The sequence below is a fragment of the Tinamus guttatus genome, unplaced genomic scaffold, assembly GCF_059628265.1.
Source record: "Tinamus guttatus ecotype Peru unplaced genomic scaffold, ASM5962826v1 Tinamus_guttatus_pri_ptg000119l, whole genome shotgun sequence".
In the NCBI taxonomy this organism is placed as follows: domain Eukaryota; kingdom Metazoa; phylum Chordata; class Aves; order Tinamiformes; family Tinamidae; genus Tinamus; species Tinamus guttatus.
This window is the reverse complement of record NW_028288653.1, coordinates 2118479-2142401: the sequence shown is the minus strand read 5'-3', so window position 1 is coordinate 2142401 and position 23923 is coordinate 2118479. Positions and strand designations below refer to the sequence as shown.

Sequence of the window (23923 nt, the reverse complement as noted above, 5' to 3'; positions counted from 1 at the left end):
TAAGGAACAGTAAAATGTTTTCCTCTCGCATATATCGTATACAATATATCAAACTTACAATTATCAATTTGGTTACAGTATGAAAATGATAGACAGTAGAAATAAAATGACAGCATCTTCTCACAAATATAAAAGTTATATGTCATATTAGACATAGAAATATTTACCCTTAGCATTAATAAATGAATTCTTAAGCAAATATATAATTATCATTGTTAAAAGATTGCCCATCTTAAGAGTAATGAAAGACTTTAAATGAAATAGATGATGACAGGTTACTTAGAGTATTCCCATGACCCCCACAGTGCTACTGAAGCACTTGCTGAAGAAACCAGTATATTTCAAGCACTTGAGACCTGACATAACAAAAGTAAAGCGGCAATGACTTATTGCCGTTGATGGCACCATATCTTACTACTGCTAGCACATTGCTCATATTTTGTTGTTTTTACTCCTTTTACATTATTTTAAATGTGGATTTCAACTAGCTAGTATTAATGGATCAAACCTCAATTATCAAATCTATTACAAGTAAAATAATTAAAGAAAATTAAGTTATGTATAAACTTTTCCCCCAACTTTTTATGGGCCATCTTGTTTTCTTGCCCATTTGTTTTTAATGTGTAGCTCGTGAATGGGGTTTTTATGTTTCACTTTAAGAGATGCCGTCTTCCAAGAGCTCAGCCAGAAATGTCCATTTCAAAAAAGCTTATTGCAGCCAATTGGCTTTGCCAGTGACATATTTATAAAGTGAAAATGTAACCCATAGTGTTTTCTGCAAATCAGATGGAATCACTTAGTGTACTCTACATAGTTTCAGCAACTTGCCTCAAGAGGAATGTCCCTCAGCCAGCAAGTGTTACTTTCAAGCACAAGTCCAGCTACTGTTGTTCTGTAGCTTTGTTACTCTAGCGTGATACGAATATATTTACGTCACACTTTTTTTTTTTCTTTTAAACCACAATGCATTTTTAGAGCTATTGCAAAGCTAAAATGAGAGGCAGGCGGTGACTCTTTGAAATAAGCTTCTAATTAAAGCTATTTTGGAGCTCAAGTTTTTGCATGTTAATGATTTCCTCTGCTTGAGCCTCCCCTCTGGCTCCAAATCATTTCCACAAAAATAAGTACATTATGTAATCACAAGGCCTGAGCACCATGTGAAATCATGCAACGAGAACTTTAGCATCAGATGGGATAAATTAGAAATCAGGGCAAGCTTCATAAAGTTACAGATTTTAGGAAGATGTCAGCACAGATAACATTACTGCCACCAATGGTAATTCAAAAGCTTCAGTGAAGAGTTTAGCATGGGAGGAAGTGTCAACAAAATAAAAGGATAAATTGGCATTTAAAACAGACAGTCATAAACCAAAGAGTGTTTTCCTTTAATGGATATATAGGGAATGTCTTCTTAATTTAAGAAAAATTAAATTGATAGAGCATTGACCAAATGAGATGTACACAAGCTGCACTCTCACAGATTAGAACAAAAGTCACTGTCCTAAAGTGACACATGCAGATAGATTATTGTTTTCCTTCTTCACCGACATCTACCCAAAAAGCTTCTCCCAGCATAAAGTCACCTCCAGTTCAAAGCTGCTTTGGAGAATTCAGCTTGCAGCTGAACGTAGCTCCTGAGGCAAAGCAGATCTGGAGCAACAGCGAGAAAAGCACTTCAGGAATCACTTCTGACTAATGGAAAAACCATTTGAAAAATACGCCGAGCAGTTCTTAAAACAACGTATGCCTAGTAAAAAGCACGGCTTAGGTTTCTTCCCTAACCCAAGGCAGGAAACGCATGTCGGTGTGCATTCAGAAAGAGTGCTGAATTGCCGAGCGTGGTGGTCTGGTGGCCGCTCGCTGCGTTACCACAAGAGGGATGGAAGATGGAGGCTCCAGCTGAAGCCCTTCCTTCGAGGGCCGCAGCCTCGCCAAGGCAGCGCGGTGCTCCGAGCGCCGGGAAGAGCAAAAGGAAACGCCCGGCATCGCCCCTGGCACGCGCTGGGCGCCAAGGCACCTGCCCCTGCCTCACGATGCAAGGGGAGGAGGCGTTTGCCAGCCGAGCCCTCGTCCGCTGGAAGTGACGAATCGCTGCAACAGGAAGGAAATAAAAACAAGGGATGGTGCAGGGATTTTAGGAGAACCTACAGAGGACACACTAAATCCTTACTTTGCTGATGTAACAATTTTAACTATTTCTAATCCCTTCCAAATATTATGGTATTGAAGAGAGTGAGCATGTTTTATTGCCAAGTTTCACAAATCCCAGCACGTAAAAGATGTTTGCTCTGCGACAGCTCGCTCTTTCAGAAGTTTCACTGGTTAAGACCAAGGAGTAAATTATGTATTTGCAGAACTCCTTTAAGAAATGGATTTTTTTTTTTTTGCATTTCTCAACCATCATGTTGTATTTTCTCTACCTAATCTTTTGCAGATTTCTACCTGCTATAAATCATGAAGAGGAATTCAGATGGAAAAGGAATGCTGAAGTATGAACAAGGCATCTCCCAAGGTCAAATCAGATAACTCGGACATTACTCACACAAACAGCCCTTTTGAGGCTTTAATCCTCCCCTTTATTCTTGATCCAACCCCAGCCACAGAACAAGATGACACTAGATTGTGCTATTCAGGAATGATCTCTTTAAACTTCACATGGATCTGAAAGGATCCTTGGGGAGGGGGAATTTTGATTCAGCACGGCACAAGGGACTGGCACGCAGCATGCAGACCCAGAGTTAGCACAGATAAGAGCACATAGAAAAAGCACATAGAAAAGTCTCTAATGGAAAAAAACTTGCATTTGGCGCTGCATAGAGATAAGGGAGGTAAAGTGCCCCCCTCCAAACAGATCTTGGTGACTACGATTTGTTTATTACAGCTCTTGTTAAGCAAAGGTTTTTTCCAAGCATTCACGAATGGAAAAGCCTGATTATTTAGTGCAAGATTGCTGTCTCTGAAAAAGCATTGCACGAGCAAGATCTCAAAGGGCTGGTCCTCTTTCAATACACCTTACAGATGTTCAGATTAAATCTAGACAAAGTAACAGCAGGTCTTGGAAAGAACATTAGCTGTGGAAGGGAGAGTGGATAAGTATAGTCTGAATAATGAGGATTCATGGAAGGATGTTGGAAGTCTATCTTTCCCTTTAATTCAGTTTCTCTCTAACTTGTCAATACAGCTATTTTCCAAGCCCAGGCAACTGTAGAAATCTACAGTTTGAAGTCCCTGCATTGAGCAAGGTGCTGCAATGTAAAAGCATAGCCTTTTTTTCTTTTTTTCTCTCCATTTGATCAATTATCAGGAGAATATTTACATAGGAGAACAGAGAGACCCTAATCTGTGAACCTGCCCTCATCTGAGATTATACGCACATATATCATACATTATGTACACATTATATACATTATGTATACATTACTTAATATCTCATTGAACTAGCAAATCTGCCACAAATAAGAATGAAACAAAGACGAATACTGTCAGCAGTCAGCTCCTCAAAATCAATAGCTTTTGACTGAATGGTTATTTAATGCATCTGGATAACATTTTAAAATGAAAGTCACAAATAAGTAGTAGACACTCCACTGTGCTCAGTTCAAGTTGAAATAGAAACTCCATTTTGCAGTGATATTTCAAGCACTTTCAAAAATTACCAGTAGGATCTTAAGTCAATATGTTAAATCTGTCTTCAGAATTCAAAGACAGATTAGTGTGCATACAAACAAATAAAACAGACAATTCTGATGAAACCCAGTAAAATTCTTTTCTCCTATTTCTCCATTTTCATTCATTGTCCCTTCAAGTTGGCAACTTCAAGACTCCCTAGTGCTTCACAAAGCACAACCCAACAGACACAAAGTACTACATCTTCCTTTGTGGTCAAAGGAGTCAGCAAATTACATCTAGAGAGAGAAAAAAAATGTCACCATTGTTACCAGTTTCTTTTCTGGCATTCTGAGAAAAAGACATAATGGATTTTATGAGTAGGAACAATTTGTTATCTTGTATTTTAAGACTGTGGGAAGCACACTGCAAACAGTCACAGAACCTTATTACTTTGCCACTGACATGGTAAAACTTGATTTTCACAATTATTTTCGGCCAGTAAGTTACTTTTGGCAGGTAAGCAAAGTGACATACCTTTTCACTATAACCAGCTGTATTACCAGACAGCTGCATCTATTTTAATTTGGTACAGCTAAATTTTCATGTTAGATTTGCAGAGCTGTTGTAATGCTTCCTTGTTCTTCTTACCACAGACACTAAGCAAATTTCTGTGGATTATTCATATTGGTTTCTATTAATTAAACCACACTAACAATCAAATTCAATCTTGTCATTAAAAAAAAAAAAGAAGAAGAAGAAGAGGGACTTGAAAGGTTGCAACATTATTGCTTTCAGGTACGGATCTTTGCATTTGGCCTTACCAAAAGGGCAATGCAACAGGCAGCCAAGCACAGCACAGAATGCTGACATTAAAGAAAAATTCTCAAAAATCAATGTTTTAATCCACTATCTTAGCAAATTTTCTTTTTGGCCTACTAACCTGCTTTGGGGGTTACTTAAGCCCCTCAAAATTTTCAAATTTTCCTTAAAAATGTAAAATTTGACCAGCTCAAATGGCAGTATGATATAGCACCAGCATTTAAATCATCAGTGGGCAGATGTTCACTGCCTGGTAAGAGCTACACATGCACGTTCAAGTGTCTCATTGAACATACCTTTCCTTAACACCCAAGAAAAAAACATTGCTGCCCTACACAAAACAAGTATATAAAATTACACTGAATTTTCATTTTTTCAGCTTCTTCATTTACTGGCAACTTGGGGAAGTATTAAAAAAAAAATCTTGTAATTCTGCATAAGTACAACTATCCAAGTTTATCATCCATTATAAATCTAACTTTCAACAAGATCTAAAACAAGTTGTCACCATAAGGAGGCAGTCCATGATAGGCACCAGCTGGACAGTACAAAATTACAACTCTCCTCGTGAATAGGAAAGAACTACCTTGTCATATTTTCTCCGATTTTTAATCCCTCTTGTTGTATTATTTCTGTTTGATGGTTTTTTTCTGTGCTTTGAGGTTACACTAAGACCCACTGCTGCCTAAAATCCCCCAGTAAAGAAAATCTCTCTTGAATGACCTAGCAGAATGATTTCTAATAGAGCTATTGATATGAATCATTCCCTATTTCCCAGAAGACTTTTACAGTAAAATTAATAGAAAGCATCATAGCCTATACAACATGTTTCACTTTTTTTGGAAGAGCAACAGAACCAAGGTTTGGTGACCTGCCAAATTAGCTCCTATAACTTAAGCAGACCTTTTCTTTCTTTTCTTTTTTTTAAATAAGAACACTCACAGAAGGACACTAGAAAAATAAAGACTCTCAAAAAGATGAAAAAGTTTGAAGAGTTAGAAAACAAAACTGCATTTCCCTGGAGAAGAAAAATTGTAGGGCAACTAATGTATCTAATGTAAACCGACGTATTCACATGAAATGTTGAAACATTTAAAAAAAGTACATATGCAAATAATAAAGCTCTACATAGAAGGTTTGAAATAAGAAATTCACCACATCCAACTATTTATCAAATACGATAATAATATATACTGTATTTCTAAACTTTAGAGACAGCATCTCTAAAACTTAAGTAAAACATCTGATATGATCTCAGCCAATTGTCTCACAGGAACCAGAGAATGGCAGGCAACAGCACTAAAAAGAAGAACCTGGGGATTAGAGTAGGGTGATGAATTAAATATGAGTCAACAAAATGCCACCAAAAAGACAAATGCAAGATTGGGTCATTATTAATATACATGTGCTATTAAAAACACATGAGGTCATTATTGTTCTGCTTGGCCCTGTTTGATTCTTGGCAGGAAAACTGCAGAAGCCCTAACCCCACATGCAAGATACAAAACTCTTTATACTACCAATGCACAATGACCGCACACATTTGGATACCATATTTTAACAAAAAGAAATTAGAAAAAGCATTGAACGAAGTCCGTGAAATATTTGGGAAAAAAATTATATGGACTTCCACTTAGATACATAACTGCTTTCAAGCTATTTATTTGTACAGATACTTTTAGACTATTTTAATTACGCTCTATTTATATGATGTACAGAATAAGTGATAGACCTAGCAAATAGTAATAGAAGCAACATTCTGGCATACTGAAATCAAGGGGAGTTTTTAAGATTTTTCTCTTCACTTTGGAAAGAAAAGTTGAAGAAGCAAAAAGGAACTGGGTGATAAGACATTCAGAAGGATTTTCCCTTGATTGTTTTTCCTTTTTTACATTGAAGTTTCAGAAGAATTTCTAACAGCGCTTTCGAAAACATACTAATAGGCTTCCAAAGTTGTGTTACATGTAAAAGCATTTAAAAAGTAGTGATAGGTAGATTTATTTCTTGAAAAAAGCTCACAAAGAATAAGCCTTCCAAATAATCTTTCTTTATCCAGAAGCATTTTAACAGAAAGGTAATAGTTAAACACTTTGCTCCCTAAGAGAACTAGCCAATAAATCAAAGTCTGAATTTATATTGCCGCTGTATTTAAACATAGTCATAAGAATCATTTAACCTTGCAGTATAAAACTCAGCTGATAATTTTTTTCTGACTAACACCTAATAAAATTCATTCTTGCAGAATTGTGGAAAACTTAAGCACAGTCTGCCCTTCTTATAAAGTTTCCTGTTACAAGGTTGCACGGTTTACACATATGTTGTGTTTTATTATTATAAAAATTCCTCCTTATAGCAGCCTCTTTGTTGTAACACTCAAACATGCTTTGCCTCTAGGCCACTGCTATAATAAAAGTAAAATAAATTCAAGGCCATTTGCTGAGAAAAATATAGGTTCAAGGTACTTTCACACTTTTTTTATTTTATTTTTGCTTACAACTTTTTCATGTCCAAGTTGTATTTTACTTTTTCCTTCCCTTTGCTATTGTTTTAGTATTTCCTTTTATTTGTACAGCATTCATGGAATATCTTCAAATAAAACTGACCAGTCTGGAAGCCAACTTCCAGTATTAAAGTTCCCAATTAAAACACAATTTCTAAAAAGAGGACGTGATTAATAAAGCTCCAATGTTAAATCATATACAAACTCATCTGAAGAGGCTATATAAAACACAGTGAATTCACAGATTATTTAGCTCTTATGCAATACAAGTATATTTTGTGAAATCACACAAAATGGTAACAATGCTTTTCAAATCAAAATGAGAAGTATTATTCATGTAGGAATACCATTCAAAAATAACCCATCAACTAATAGAGTCACATTGTTAAACTGTGCTTTCTTTCTCTGCTGCCAGCTCAAATGAGCATTCTATTTTATTGAAGGGTAACCCAATCGTCTCGAGTGTCCCACCGGTGAGCTTTCCATACACTGTTTCTTCAGTTCCTGAGTGGAAAGCAACATCCAACTTTTAACAGCATAATTGGAAAATGAAACCTCAAAGTGCCAGGGATGTTCATACACCCAGCTCAAGACACCACTTGCCCCCCGCAAGAAACAATCCTATAACTCAGCTCTCAGCCGGGAGATGTCGTTTTCCTATTACAGCATTTGCTCATTCCCACATTCCATGAGCCCTTTGGGTAGTAGCTCAGGAGCCCCACACTGCACATGTCTGGTGTCAAAGTGTGGAATTGCAGCACTCTCCCCTTAGCCACTGTGTTTGAGCAGAGTTCATAGCTACTACCCTGCCTACCATTCAATCTAATGCACGATTGATCACGTGAATTTCATGTGATATTTATAAGCTTGTATAAACTTTAAGTAATTGGGCTTTTTTTTCTTTTATCCTTTTTAAAGAATTTCTTCATTCTTTGTGTTATTTCAGCAGAAATCTATTATATACTTTTTTTTTCCTCTCTTATAAGTTATATCTCTGACCCAAGCAACACACACCAAAGAATGAAATGGCAACCTAATCTGGATTTTTTTTTTCCAAAGAGTAATAAGGGCATAAGGGCATAAAGCTACCATTCTAAGAGCAGGAGGAAACAGGTTCCACAATCAGCAAACCTCTCTTTTCCAGAAAAGCAAGGTACAAATAGCGCCCTGACTCTTCCTCAGGATGTGGAGGATCTTAGTTGAACATTTATAAGCTAGTGGAATTGCAAGGCCTCCGACAGCAACTGGAAGGGTAGGTGTAAGAGGGATTGCCAAATCCCAGTGTAACTCTTCTCGGGTATCTCCACGGGCACGGTAATGCATTTGCACTGTTATATCTAAATACCCTCACAGCAAACAAGACAAAAAGTCAGGACAGTACAGAGAATTGTCAGATATTGTAGAAACACTCTTAAGACACCTACAATGCTGATTCTCTTAGTATCACATAAAAAAAAAGTTTATAACAACTAATTACAAAAAAGATGAAATTAGTTTTTGTCCTGAGTTCCCACTTAATGCCAAGTTTGTGCAGCACTGGTATACCAGTATGCAAAATGACCACATGCCAAGCAACTTCCAAACACCCAAGAGATCACCCCCTCTGTAACTCCATGAGGAGAGTTCTCTGCTATCATTACATAAAATTAAAGTCAACACTAGTAAATCAATTTAACAAAGTTTCTGCACAGCTGGAACAGCTTCATTGAAGCATTATTTTAATTAAAAGAACTAGAACTAAGAAATGCAAATTTAACCACAGAGAATACAAGCCACATGATCTTGGCAGAACTGTTAACAATACTCTGAACAGAAGAATGGAATAAAAAGGCTTTCAAAATGTTATCAACCTTGTTATAAAACTTCTTCAAGATCCATCACTATATATTTACTAATATCTAACCATCAATAGAAAATAAGTTCCTCTGTCTTTCAATACTGTTTTTACTTTAATTAAGATTATACAACATGTGATAGATGATTGGTTAATAAGAACTGACTATCTCTAAATGAATATCAGACTTCTGCCTTCATGAAGTACTGAAGTGGAGATACAGAGCTACATAAAGAAGAGTAAGAAAAAGGATTCCTAACTGAAACTGCAGTGGATCCAATCCACTTGCTTCATTCCATTCCTTTCAGGGAGTTGCAAACGGAGACGATTATCAGAACCCTCTGGCACAAACACATGAAGAATTTTTCCATCTCTTCAGTATGAATATTTCTATGGTTTCAGGTGAAACATCTAAAGAATTTCCATCAGCCAAATGAAGTTCCAACTCACAGGGTTTGCCAACTGAATACAACATACTAAATTTATTTACTTCTTAAAAATCCTGGCACTTTCCAGAAGACACATTGGAGGCACGCATGGCTCAAAATATGGGCTCTAACCTCAGAAGTCTCTGCCTTAGAACTAGTATGAGTGCAGCTACACCACATGGCAACCACAAAAGCATTTAAGTGACCAAAGATTTTGTGACAGGAGGCTCAATGACGTTGGTACTTACCTTCCAAACAAAAACGTCAGCGACACAAACTATTCTCCTACTATTATAAACAGTGATCAGGTCCTTTAACATCATCTTATAAGATAATAAAATGCCAAGTTATCTGGTAAGGACTTAATGACACTCCACAGATGTGAATACAGACACCACTTCCCAAGATGATGTAAGTCATCAACAAACATTTCATATAATGAAAGTTGAACTGTTAACACAGCAATTTGTGGTGGCATAACTGCAGGATTAATTATGTACCATTATAGTGCCATAATAATTTTATGTAAGGTCACATTATGCGATTAAATAGGTTATATAAGACAGAAATTTTGTAAAGCCAAGTCCTTACTGTAGATAAGGTTGCACACAAATCACAAAAGTATATGTTACTTTTCTTCTTTAGTTTTCTTAGAATAACTAAATAAAAAACAAAGCTTACACCTGAATAGAGTCATCTGAAGGTCTTGAAATTAATTTTACATTTCAAGTAAAAAATGAAGACTGTGTACAATCTGTTCATTACTTGAAAGCTGTGACATCTTGTGATTAGGTTAAGAGTTCGTGTGATCAAAAAAGATTGTTCAGCACTTACTAACTTTCACGATTTTATCATGAATCTTCCTTTCTAAAAAGGCCCAGATGCTAGAACAATGGCAACGAAGCATAAACTCACTTTATGGCTCTGAATTCATGAAGAAAAGCCCAGAAATTGGGAAAGCTGATATACACAGTGAAACTCAAGAACAAATGCAAAATTGAAGCAGCAGAGCAGCACCAAGTTACATGGCAGCATTACAGTTACATTAAAAGCCTTCTCTCTGCTAGAGTTTTTAAAAATCTAATTCATAAGTTTTAAATATGCCTACATGGTTCTTGTTTGTTGTTTTAGCCTTTGCATTTTTTTCCACTTACAGTTTTAATGCTTTTCTAATTTTACTAGCTTTTTTGGAAGTCTAGCTTAATCTGGTAAATGCACATGAGTTTTCCTGCACCCACACCCTCTTGGCCACTTTGCAGAAAGAGCAAGTCAAACTCATATTGCCTTTTGGACAAAACCATGCAAGCCACAGAAAACATTTGGTTTTAAATCAACACAATACGTCTCACTATGCAGATTTTCAGCAAGTCTTTCTGCAGTTTCTACACCGTATTAGAAGTCTCGCAGTAGGAGCACCTGGACAGTCAGTTCTGGTGCAGGAACCTTAAAAGAGACGCAGCCTCCAGGCCAATAACCGTCCTGAGGGGCCCACCTAGCGGCGACTCGGCCACATTCCACACAGGAACAAATACCCTTACTCCATGTTTTCTCAATCTTCAGCAGCTTTTTATTCTATTCGTTACCTTGAAGCTGCTAGCAAGAATGAAGTTGCTTTTGAATGACTGAATAGGACATTATTTACCTCAAAATTCTGAGGAGCTTCAGCAGAGAGATTTATGATGTTATTTAAGACATATAGGAGACCGAAATAACTACTAGAAAACCAAGATGTACTCAGCATGTTTTACTCATCACAGCTCACTTAAACAGATCAAGAAAATAAATTATAACATAACAGGGGAGAGAGCAGATGGTCACAGATGAGCAGAAACAGTAGAACAAAAGCTTCTAGTGTAAGCTGACCAAGAACATCATGATTCTTTTCTAGGCCCTGAGCATCTTGTTATTTTCTTAATGTCTAAAGCACATGCAGACTGGGTTTTTCCTGCAGAAGCTTGGCTGTAGCATAATAAATAAATAAATAAAATTCTGTGATTCAAATCAAGAACCTTTTGACTAGCACTTTTGGCAATACACCATCACAATACCGATCGTACAAGGAGCTTGAGGATGCAGGACCATCAGTACCTATCAGAAGGGAAAAGAACAAGTCCTCCAGAAGAAGCTTCCTCCCTTCCTTCCCCACTCATTCAGCCAAGGATGTAAAAGACTAGCCTTTCAAATAGGAAGCCTCTGTCCCACATGGAGGGGAGAGAGGAGAGGATAGAAAGGACAGAAAACCTTGTTGGCGGGAAGGAGGGAGAGACGTGCACTACTGAAACAGATTTAATTCACATATGCCAATCAAGATATGTCATACATTTTTAATATTATGCAATAGATGACTAAATTACTATGAAAAACATTAAGATATAAGGCGTAATTTAATTGAAATTTGTAAGCAGATGGTAAGTTACAGGACTTAGTTATTAAAGGAATAAACTTTGGCCTAAACATGACTATTCATTCTGTTACAGTACCACGATGCACAAAGAACAGCGCGTCATGATTAGCTTCATGTCAGTGAGATGATCTAAACACTGACAGACTTACAACCCAAGTCTGCAAAAACAACATAGACACTTACTGTTTGTGGAGTGTGGGACTACCCAGGGCAGTCAGATTGAGCCCACGGCTAAAACTATATAAAAGACGCAAGACCACAACAGCTCAGTTGTTTCATAAAAGGGAAAAAATATATATATGTATTACAACATGGATACAACCTTCCTGCATAATTCAGGGTGCACTAGGAAAGACCTCCTACTGGCTCCCGCAGACTCTTGCTCTGTTTCATCTCTAGGTACAAGCAGCGAGTTGCAGAATCCGAACTAAGGCAAAGTTTCTGATGGGAGCCCAGAACCTATCTGCCTTTGCAAACCCTCCCTGAAAAAAAAAACACTGAAAGCAACCCAAAATTGCCAGTAGAACATGCAATCTGTACCTCCTAATGATGCTCCTTTCTAAATGCTTGCACATTTCAAACAACTGCAGACATTCTTTCCCAGCTAGCGCATCAAGAGAGGCCGTGAAAAAAACACTCCTACCTGATCAGGCAGCACATGAAGAAGGGGGACTGTAGGCATGGGGAGAGGTGTACATAAGCACACGTTTAACTTGAAATAGCTGAAGACCACCAGGAAGCTTTCACAACCAAACTGAACCATAAAAGCAGTCACAGATCTTTGATATTAGTAGCCACACTGCTTATCTTGGGGAAAGTTCTGAAAGGTGTAGAGGTCAACTAACATTTAAAGGAAGAATTGCTGTTTCTCCTTAAATGCGAGCTTCCTGAACACAGCAAGATGTTTGGAAAATTGTAGAGGTAGACTCCCTTCCAGTACAATCTGAAACAAACTTCTAAATTTTAGAGGCATTAAAAAAAAAAAAAAAAAAGAGAGAGAGAGAGGACTACAAGCACATTTTGAACAAATTTCTCTGCCTCTTCAGCCTTGGTAAAGATCTAAAAGGGATGGCAGATTTCCCAGCAATTCAGACCCTAAGCTCTGAATCTGAAAACTGGAACGAAATTCAGTTCCTTTCCATACCTTGACACCTGGTTATGGAACTGTCCTGCCATTTCCACATCAGCCACCCAGCCTCAGGCTTCTGTTCCAGCTTTATGCATCCCACACACACACACTCCTAACGACCCCATCCTGTGGTGGAGCAGCCTCCTGAGGAATACTGAGCATGTTCCTGCTCATCCCCAAACATCAGGCTCTAGAAACAACTGGCAGCTCTCAAGAAGAGCCTCAGCTGCCTTCTCTGCAGTTCAGCCATACTTATTCAAAGGAAAACAGAAATGTTTTCACCTGCTTATTCCTTTGAGAGATGTAGCCATCTACCATATAGGCCAGGAGAAATGAGATATTCTGGTACCATATAGGCCAGGAGAAATGAGATATTCTGGAATGGCAAATGTAAATCATGCACCAGCTTTACAAGATTTTCAGAAATCCTATGCAACCTTACAGCATCATGGGACTAACAGACCATGTTGCATTGCTGTTAAGACCACAACAGTAGTGGCCCACTAGACAGCAGACTGTACCTGCACATGGGAATCCAAATTCTAAAGGAGCACAATAGAAATCAATACCAAGATTATTTTGTTCGGAGTGAGAACAAACAGTAGTGAATTGATTATTTTCTTCAGTTTCTATGAAATTGATAGCTAACTGTAGAGAAGAGAAAAAAAAAACCCACAAACTCACCCCACAAACGCAAAACATTAAAAAGAACTCAAAGAGCCAAAGAGTGTTTAGTTCCAAAAAAAAGTCAAAAATGAACCTCAAAGTATGTATGTTTCCTTTAGCAGTTTCAGATGGTATGATTAGGTAGGATGTGTTTCATTACCATAGCATTAAGGGCTTTTCAAGATGGAAAAGATGGAGGAGAGGCAGAAGAGCTTCACCTTCAACAAGAAAAATCTGACCCAGACAGCAACTTCATAGATCAAGTGGTTTGACAACTCCTGCAACATTCTTCATTGCTTCCACAGATGAAAGCCTATGTTCCTGGGGGATCTGCATTCACCCCCCTCCTCCTAATCCTCCCCCAGCACTTTTTTCTTGTAGTCCTCCTGTTTGACCACCACTCTTCTGTGTCTGTTTCAGCAGCTCTGCAAACATTAGCTCTGAAGTGCCTCTTTCACCTTTTTTCCCCAGGATGCTTGAGTACCGCAATGAGGAGGACACATTATTCACAGCAATAACAGGAAACAAACACAGGAAAGAGCCTCACTGTGTTTTTTGTTGGTCGGCGTTCTCCAGAGAGCGGCATAGATCGGCACAGGTCAGCCTGCTGGCAGGGCAGTCTCGTGGCTGCACTTTCAGCACTGCCACTACCATGAATTAATCCCTGCCGGAGGTGAAGGAGAGTGTTAGCAGATGCCTAGCAGGAATTCCAGAAAGGTCGGCAGAAGTCAGTCAAAAATATATTTTTATTTACAGCCCGCTGTCAGCTCTCAATTGCAGCACAGAGCATCTGCCAATGATACAGAGAGGGCAGGAAAGCAAATCAGGACAGGCACCTACTTACTGAAGCTAGCAGTGTTCGGCAGAACACTGTTCCGTGCCGCTCCACAGCTTTTCCTCCCACATCGACTTTGCCCATTGCTCCTTCTTCAATGTCTGCCTTGCTAACCCAAGAAGAGACACCAAACCAAGAACTCACTGTAGTTTTCCCTTAAATTTAAGTCTTAAATAGAAAATGCCATTTTTAAATAGAAAAAGGGATTATTATATAACACACATCTCTGCCTTGTTTCCTGATACTCTTCCATCAGAGCAACAGCTGAGGCCACCCTTTTTCCACAGCATTAGAAACTAACATAAACTGTAGTATGGGAAATAAGAAAGGAAAAGGGATAGAATTTGATATGCTGGGACAGAAGTGCTATTAGAAACCAGAAAAAAAGGAAAAAAAAAAATGCAGGACTTACCAGTTGCTTTCTATGGCCTTGCTGCTCTGCCTGCCAAAGACTGGTCTTCATTTTAGCTATCCAAGGCTTTGGAACGTGTTTGGCTGGCTGACGGAGTTCTGAAGTAAACTTTGCCCTCCATCTTCCTAACGTGCAAAGGCATTTTCCTCACTGTGCAACTTAGCAGCTTCCTCCACAGCTTCCATAGGCATGTAGAGGTTTGGCATCAATGCTGAGCTGGTGGTCAGAACATGACCCAGAGTCTCCAGGTAAAAGAACACACTTCACACAGGAAGATCCAGACAGTTTATTCTGCAGAACAGTTCCCTTGTGTACTGTTGTGTGTACAGCTTAGAGCTGTGTGTACGGTTGTAAAGATCCCTTGCTTTTCCATTCCAGACACACTAATTGGTCTTAGTTTGGGATCCCTCAATGCATTTATTTCTGCAATTCCACTGTAGCAAGGTAGAAGTGCACTTCCCAGGAAACTGAAGATCCTCTTTTTGCTGTTAGCAGGAACGTGCCCATGCCTTACACTCTTGCCCATCAAGATACTCACGATGGCACTGCTCACTCAGAGAACCAGAGTTGACCATTTTCCCCCAACATTATCCAAATGAGGAAGCATCAGGCTCCTCATTCTGTCTGAGGTTTGGTCTGCTGCATTCAAGCCCAAGTACAAGCCTAAGTTGACTCAAAATATTACCCTGTCTCAGTAAAGTGGTACTATGCTACCAACAGCCCAGGGACACGGTTTGTGCAGGTGACCACCAACCCCCAATACCGCGGACAAAACGACTTCTGAAGAGAAAGTGCTGCCATGTTGAGCAAACCTAAACGCTTCCAGATTGGAACACAAAGAAAGCACCCACAGTTGTGTCACAGGAGTTCAGAAACTGAAATTTATTAAGCTTATTTAAAACTACAAACACACCATAAATATCATGTTTCATTGCTATGTTTTCAAATTAAAAAATAAATCTTTTGCTTAAAAGAAAAGAAAAAAGGCCTGCAATGTGTATTTTTAAGAACACTCAATATTTTAAATTCAGAGAATGAAGATGTTGATTTTGCTTTGTCTGGGATAAGAAAAACAGAATATAGCATAAAAGAACACAGTCATTTTGATATTAAAATATTTTACAAGGGAAGAGCAGGGGGTTCCTTAATTTTTTTCCTCTCAGTGATATAACCTTGTAAATCCATACCCTGCTCTCAAAAAGATACATCTGTGAAGAACTATCCTACATTTATTACACTGTGTTTTACTTGCATTTCAGTATTTTGTCCCCCCCCCTTTTTTTTTTTTTTTTAAATATGCACAAGATTAGATCATCTTTCTAAACAATGGTTTCTCTCCAGAGAACAGTACCACACAGCATTTCAAAACTGAAGTTATCACTCAACTTTTCAGTTCAACAACTAATGACAAAGATTACACAGGAAGGAGCTTACCTTTTACACCACCAAATGGTCCATAAGTCATATTACAAGCAGTTCGCTGAAGATTGTGCTCATACATCAGTTTAACCTGATACTGATTCCCATGTTCCACATTTCCCAGCATTCCTACAAAAAGAAAAGGTGTGTATATATGTGCATCTACACACACACGTATTTGTGTGTGTGCACACATCCTCCAACTCACGCAGTATGAAAAAACCGAAAGCCATAGCTTATTCCTAATGATGTTGACACATGACAGCTGACACTGCTGCTTTCTTTCCCAAAGCAGCACCCCAGAACCAAAAATACGGATGCACTACACTAAATGAGCTATAAAGACTTAGCATGAGGCAGAGATTCTATTATTTAAACATAGTCCTCAGGTCAAGTATACCTCAAAATGAAACTCACCAAAAAAGCCTACTCATGAGTAGGAGTATCTTATGATTCTCTAGTTAGTCAGCGTGTTCAGTGGATGTGCTGCATCCATATGAGAAGCAGAGCTGTAATAGCCTGCGTCTCAAATTAAGCTTCAACCAAGCTAATTTTGAAAAGGTACTTTTAGGACACCTTTATCACTTACCTTTACTTGCTCTGAAATTCAGTGCAGTGATTAAGAATGCAAGGATAAGAGATATATGCATACAGTAATAGATATATTATGCATATATACAAAATATAATATGTAATATATGGATATATTATGAAAAAGACTCATGGTGGATTGGGTTTTGAACAACAGAGAGCAAGTACTGGATGTGCCTGTGTGTTGTATCCTTTAATCAAGCAGTTTCTTCTGTTTTGTGCTTGGTGAGAGAAACTTCTTTTGCCTTAAAGATAATGGGCAAATCCGATTCATCAGTTTATCTCAGAAAGGAAACAGAGCATGTAGGCCCACTACAAAGTACTGCTGCTTGATTTTTCTTGTTTTAATTATGTTTGAGCTGTTTTAGGCAATCCTAACACTTCTCTTAAGCAGTATTTTGATATGTAGAAGGTACACAAAGTCAAACTGTAAGTGATCTTACCTGTGTTCCCCTGAACATCTACTAAGCGGGAGGAGGGTGAGAGGGTAAAGAGTGATTTGGAGATCTTCCATTTAAACCTGCCTGGATGCCACCCTGTGCCACGTGCTCTAGGCATCCCTGCTTGAGCAGGGGGGTTGGACTAGATGAACTCTAGAGGTCCCTTCCAACCTCAACCATTCTGTGATTCTGTGTTATTTTTCTAACATGCCTTATAGTCTTCTCAAGAGCACCTGCAAGAACCTTAAGGTCCTGATCCCTTTAGGGAATTAAAATCCCAAGTCTTTCAAAAGACACTGAAGTTAAGGTTATCTTTTGATAGACAAAGGCCTTTCTTCAGCACTCCCATAAACAGTGGCATTACTCTCTAGAAGTCATACTAGCCAGCACAGTAAGTTTAATAAGTCACACAGAAAAAGGAGACATCAATTGCTCTAGTAAACAGTCCTATGCTAGATCCTCTCACAATTCTCAGGTATACACAGATCATTTCAATACCAATCTTCAAGCTCTGTGAAAAGCTTAGACCAACCTTTTTTAGGCAATTGCTCCAACCAAAAAAAAATCAATATAGATTCCCAGATATTAGCATCAAAGCAGGCTTGATAAACTAGGCAGGTAGGTACCTACCTATAATTTCAGGTAGATAGCTACTTAAGTACCAATAAGAGAAGAAAAACAGGTTACAAGGTAGTCATTTTATGCCTATTGTCGGAAATGCAATATCCAGGTTATAATCTAATCAGTCTTGAAAGATGCTCTCAGACATCCAGGGAGAGAATCTATTTTACTATCAACAACAAGTGTATGGCAAAAAGTATAAATCGGGTAAAACCTTGATTTACAAAAATAGTGATTTCCCCTTGAAGCAGGAAGAGAAAGTGATCTTCAATTCTGGAACAGACTTGCTCAAAAGTATCTGTTCAAATGATAGAGGGTTATCATTATTGCAGGGATGCTTATGACTTCGTTAATTATTGTTATTAAAATATATAATTTATCTATAATATAACAACATATATTTTGCATTATAATTTAAGGATTGTAAAACTTGGCTTTCATTTTGACCCAAATGCTCAAATAACATAGACCAAATGCCACTTGAAAATCAAAACAAACTCTAGACTCATTTATTTGTTGTACGCTCTTAATAAAAATATTTAAAAATAAGATATTCTAATAAAAAGTATAACAGTAGGCAACAGGACATAAGCAACATTAGAGAAGATCAACTATGCAGGTATCCCCAGCTAAGATAACTAGAAGGCAATTATTACTTGAAAGAACATGCATTTGTAACCTCTGAGGATCTCTAATGAGCAGGAAGCTGCTCCTGTGAGAACACTACACACGAAGGAAGAGTGAAAGTAGCCACAGTTGTCACTGCATGAGGAAGGTCAAAACTGAATTGAAACTATTAAATTCTGAAGATGAGTCACAGCTTTACCAGGCCTATTAAATGTGTCTATTCTGTTCCGCAAGACACAGAAAAGGTATTTTGTGACCTTCCTGTTCACATATAGTTCTAGTGCATCATTTAGAACTTCCAGTCAAAGACGGAAAAAAAAGAGGTTTTAAGAAGAGGAAAGAAAAAAAAAAAAAAAAAACCCACACACACACACACCACAGCAGTAATTTCGGATTCTTACCACTGTTAACTTTCTATCTTCTCTTAAGATATGTTTCCAATCTTCTGGCTTTCTAAGAAACTATCTGGATTTTTGTGAAATAATTGTAAAAATGGCTTAAAGAAAATAAAGTTGGGTGCGTAGGCTGTCCTTAAACAACCATTTATTCATCTGCATGCAGAACACCTATTTCTGAAATTGCTGACACTACACACTATAAGATGAGTTATTTAGTTACTAATTTTCGAGCAGCTCAGCTGCAGACTCAACACTTCCCTGAGATCAACATCATCCTTCTGCCACTTAGCTAGAGCATTGCAAAGAGCAGAGCAAGACTCAGCCTGCATACGATAAATCACAATGCTTAAGCAGAGAGCAGCAAAACACATCTCCTTTAATTATCAAGAAATATTCTGACCTAATTACTAATGCTTTCCCCTTCAAACACACCCTTAAAAAGACCACTAAAATATTCAGGTGTGACTATCAAATCCTCTTTCTATTGAATTTAACATTCAACCTGAACCAATTTTAGAATAACCTAAAATGGCTAGAAGATTTATGTCTTTAAACGCACCTGAAACAGCATACACACAGAGTTTTCTGCAATGCAACACAGCCAGATGAAGTGCTTCCGTACCACTGTAAAGAAGAAAAAAGTTTGAGATTAGTTTGTAGTAGAGCGCAGAAAATTGGATTAAGTTCAAGTGATGTATTGAAGTTACTGTAAAGATTCCCAATAATTTCTTATCAAGTGTGAGCCAGACCCCAAGGTTTGGGCATGTTAAATCCCAGAATACTTCAACTACCTTCTTAAATTCATATTTCAGTATTTGAAGACAATCTCAAAATTAAAATGAAATCTTAAAGAACATTTTTTCCAGATTTAAATATGAAGAGCAAGCTCATTATTTTTCCAGTTTAGTCTGAAATTCAATCCAAACAAGATGCTCTTAACTCCTCCAAAACCAAATGGATAATGAGGACTCTTACACCAAACACATATTATTTTGCAGCTATGCAAGATACTTTAATTTTTCAGTGTTCGCCGCATGGAAAATATTAATAAATTAAACAAAAAAATCCCCACACACAGAAAATCCACATCACATCCACAGTCACAATTCTTTGAATCCCACATCCTACACCTTCCTCCTACACCACCTTTAGTACTACCTCTTGCACGGAGGAAAAAAAAAAAAAAACATGCTATAACTACAGAAGGAAGCTTTATACCAATCGATCAGGCAAAACATTAGTATTTCTACACTGGGACACTCCATAAGTATTAGAATAAACTAATGATTCCCTAGAGAAAATGGTTCCTTCTAGAATGGGAACTTAGGTCTCCAAGCACAAGATTCAGAGAAGTCTTTTCCACGATTACACAGGGTGAGAGTCTTTAATAAAGGAGAAAGGAAAGAAAAAAAAAAAAAAGCTTGCACAATTGCAAACTAGATTATTTTATACCAATTAAATATAAAATCTTTTCCTTGAGCACCTCCTGTAGTGCACTTTTCATTAAATTCCTTGAAAGGAAAGATCTTCAATCCCAAGTACATGCTTGGCTGATAACAAGAGGTTACTCTTAAAGATTTCTAGGTGCTGTGAAAACTCATGTTTCCTATTTATGTTTCTTAAAAATTAGAAAAACAAACAAACAAAGGAAGATTCCCTTCCACCTATATATTTGACAAAAATTTGCTCTCATATTGACATGAGTAAGCAGATCAAATACACACTATAGTAACGATATTTTTAATAGGTTGCCAATCTGAAAAGTGAAATTCCCAAACTGAAATTCCTAAAAAGAAAATTAAAAAAATATATCTGAGCCATTAACACTTACTAAATATTTGCCCTAAATATTTTAGGGAATATTTTACCATGCTAATTAGACAGCTTTATCAGCAACACAGCCTGTTCACTTACGAAACAAATTTTCCCACTTCCACCTGCAGTATCGGTTCTCGTAACTGCACTTCCAAGAGCAGGTCTTCAGCTTGGAAGCCATCCCCAGGTTTCATAGGATGTGGATTAAAGATTCGGAGATATCCCATATAACTGCCCACAATAATTTTATCTACAAAAAAGAAAGAACAAAAGAAACAAACAAATGAAATTAAAAAAATAGTGACACACACAGAATCAGATTTTTTACAGAAGTGTTTCAAAGGCAAAATATTTGCACATGATTTTACTGATGGTTTGTCTTCCAGACTAATGTTAGTAATTATTGTTTTTTCCCCCAGCAACAAAAATGGTTAGCAAAGGGTCCAATTATCATGGTGATGGCACTAACCATTGCTACTATTCTATTGCTTCAGTTTGATACTCATACTGGTTTAAAAAAAAAAAAAAAAAAAAAGTGACACGCTAATTTTTAAGGGTACTTCAAACATCCTGATTCTACATCTTGGATCTGTGCAAACACCTATCAAGCCAGGAGAAGTGTTAAATTTTAAGACAGGGGCCCATGACATTAACCTGAATGAAAACTAAATTCACACAATTGCTAGATGAGGTCAACACAGCCTTAAGACCTCCACATCTTGGGACAGAGCTGTCATTTCCAAGAGGAGCAAGGGAAATCACATGACAGTTACTTTGAGATCATGTTGTTAACCACAAATATATATATATATATATATATTGATGTATATCTATAAATGAAAAACCTCGGAGTTGCTGAGATTACTTTAGAAGAGCTAACCTTCTAAAGAAGTCATCAATATGTATTACGTCTGGATACAGGTCACTAACACAGGTCAAAAAGAATAAAAAGAAAAAAAAAAAATCAACCCCCCCCCCCACAAGTCTTTCCAGCACTCAAAATATTTATCAGACTCTAAGGATTTGAAATGGTTTCACATGACCCTAACTCAAGAGTTAAGATCAGCTGCCTCCTCCTCCTCTCCAGCAGCAAACTTTTCCCAACAGGCCCTAGTTCAGATATAACTGTCTGCCTTCTGCACATTACTCTTTGCCTCATTTCTGTGCTGTAACAGGTAGTCTACCAGAGGCAAATTAACAGTTGTGCAACTTTTATCTTAAAATATAATTTAGTAACACATTCCTTAAATATACTTAATAAGTTTATCTAGAAGATGATCGTTTGCCTTAAGGTTGTATTTACTTTTGGCCCTGAACTCTGCAAGAAAAGGATCCTTGTCTAAAAACAGAGAAAAATAGTGTTAAGAAAGAAAATAAAGTACTGAACTACTACTACTACACTCACACAACACTGCTCACAACTGATATGAAAGAAGGGCCTACTTTCTCATTAGAAACAGATTCCACCTATAATCCCCTCAGTTGATTTTCCTCCAAAAAGCACAGCATAGCAGCAGCATAGCTTTACTATGTTAAAATCCTTCTAAAAGAGCAGAGTTTTAAAAAACACTGGCAAAAATTATATCCTACTCAAGGACTTCTGCTGAGCAAAAAGAGGTCCAAGATGCCGCAAGAGATTCTATAAAAGAAACATCCTAAATTTTTATTATAAGCTAATATTTATTATAACTAATAAAAATATAACATATGCATACTTATGAGAACCCTTCCTGAGAAGAAAGATCACTAATTTTTGTAAAAATGTAGCCACAGAGATATATCACTTCAACTAACTCTATACTTATAATCTCTTAATGACTACAAAAAAGCAAGACTTCCTTTAGTGAAGTACAACTTGATTCCAGCATGCCCTTATTTTTGCTGCACAAAATGACATTTAAAAAATATATATATTTAGCATATAAAACTATTTAATGTACTAGCTCTCACCCTCCTGTTTTTTTTCCCCATAAGTTCAATGGTTTATACGAAATTTATGTATTTTTTCCATGACTAACTTAAAGTCTTTGTTTTAAATATATCTGCCGGGATATATCATATATCAACACTGAAAAATATATAAAGCATTGACAAAGTTGCTATGAAAGATGAGCAAGGCTTAAAATATTGAGACATAGAAATACACAAAGAGCAAACAAAAACAGGAGCCCTCAACTTGTGTTATGAAATCTACAAGAACATACTGAAGACAGCAGACCTTAGACTAACTAGCCAACTAGTCTGGCTAACGAGCTGTAGCCCTGCACAGGCTTTGTTAGAGCAAACTTGCAGCTGTGTAGCTTAAAAGTCAGCAGCTGTTAATTCTGAATTTACCTTGCCCACTGTTATCAACATCAGCATCAACATCAGCAACACAAAGGCAGCCTTGATCGAATTCTTCCTTTTCTCCAAGCACAGTGGACCACCAGTCACGCGCTTTGAACAAAGACATTCTCCTTCACTGAAAGGGAAGCAAACTCTCGTTAACACCTGTAGCTGATGGATGACTTCATACAAATCCCTTTGCTTTCGACATTAATAATAGTTGCTGTATTTCCATCTCTTAGCTTTACACTACTGTAACTTTAAAAAAGCTCTTAACCGAATAGCACATACGTAATATTATATACTTTAAAAGAAAATAAGGAACTTCTTGTGATGAATTCATAGACTAATTGCAATAAACGCTGGCAATTATGAGAAAACACACAAATAAGGAAAGAACACAGTTCTTTTTAGAACTGTTACAAGCCTTCTATAACAAGCATTTTAAAAAAGACATTTTCAAATTAGACTTCCCCATCTCACCAAGAGAACTAGGAAAAAAAAACAGATCTCGGTGTAGGCCCTCCCTAAGGAGGCTTATTTGAGAAAAGTCCCTCAAGACACAAGCAGCCTGTACTGGGACTGTGAAGAGTAATCGCCTTAAGGGCGCCCTGCTGACGTGACTGCAGACCTCGCTGCGAGAGGGCGCAGATCCGCCTTCCCGCACCCCACCTGCGGCTATTTTAAGGAAGGAAGAGGCGGGGGGTAGACAGGGGCTAAACGGGGCTAATCGCTTCGTGCGTTACGCTACCCCGGCTCCCGCCTCCCCAGCCCTGCGCGACACTAGCGGCGCAGCAGGACCAACTGAACAGAAATAAAGAGAAAGGAAGGAAAAAAAAAGCGGGAGGAGAAGCTGGAGACACGCGTGGGCTCTCACCGCGGAGGATAGAGGCGAGACGAGAAGCCGCTACCGAGCCCGCAACGGCGGCGCGGCCGCCATCTTCAGCGCCGTTGCCGTGGCGCCTTAGCAACCGGCCCCGCCCACCGGAAGGGCGGGGCGCCCCTCCCATCCCTCCCGCGGGCCGCTGGGAATCGTAGTCCGGGAAGGCGG

At 38.0% G+C, this 23923-nt stretch overlaps 1 protein-coding gene across 1 annotated transcript in view; it reads right to left on the bottom strand.

Moving 5' to 3' along the window:
* BBS9 (Bardet-Biedl syndrome 9) overlaps nucleotides 1–23847 on the bottom strand; it is a 303074-nt gene extending 279227 nt beyond the window's left edge. The window contains exons 1-5 of the mRNA XM_088521368.1: nucleotides 23750–23847; nucleotides 22882–23008; nucleotides 20647–20797; nucleotides 19292–19356; nucleotides 16071–16184 (exon numbers count right to left, since the gene is read on the bottom strand). Coding sequence (XP_088377494.1) covers nucleotides 16071–16184; nucleotides 19292–19356; nucleotides 20647–20797; nucleotides 22882–22999 — 448 coding nt within the window. The 5' untranslated portion in view covers nucleotides 23000–23008; nucleotides 23750–23847. The remainder of the gene's footprint in view (nucleotides 1–16070; nucleotides 16185–19291; nucleotides 19357–20646; nucleotides 20798–22881; nucleotides 23009–23749) is intronic.
* Nucleotides 23848–23923: the final 76 nt, after the last annotated feature.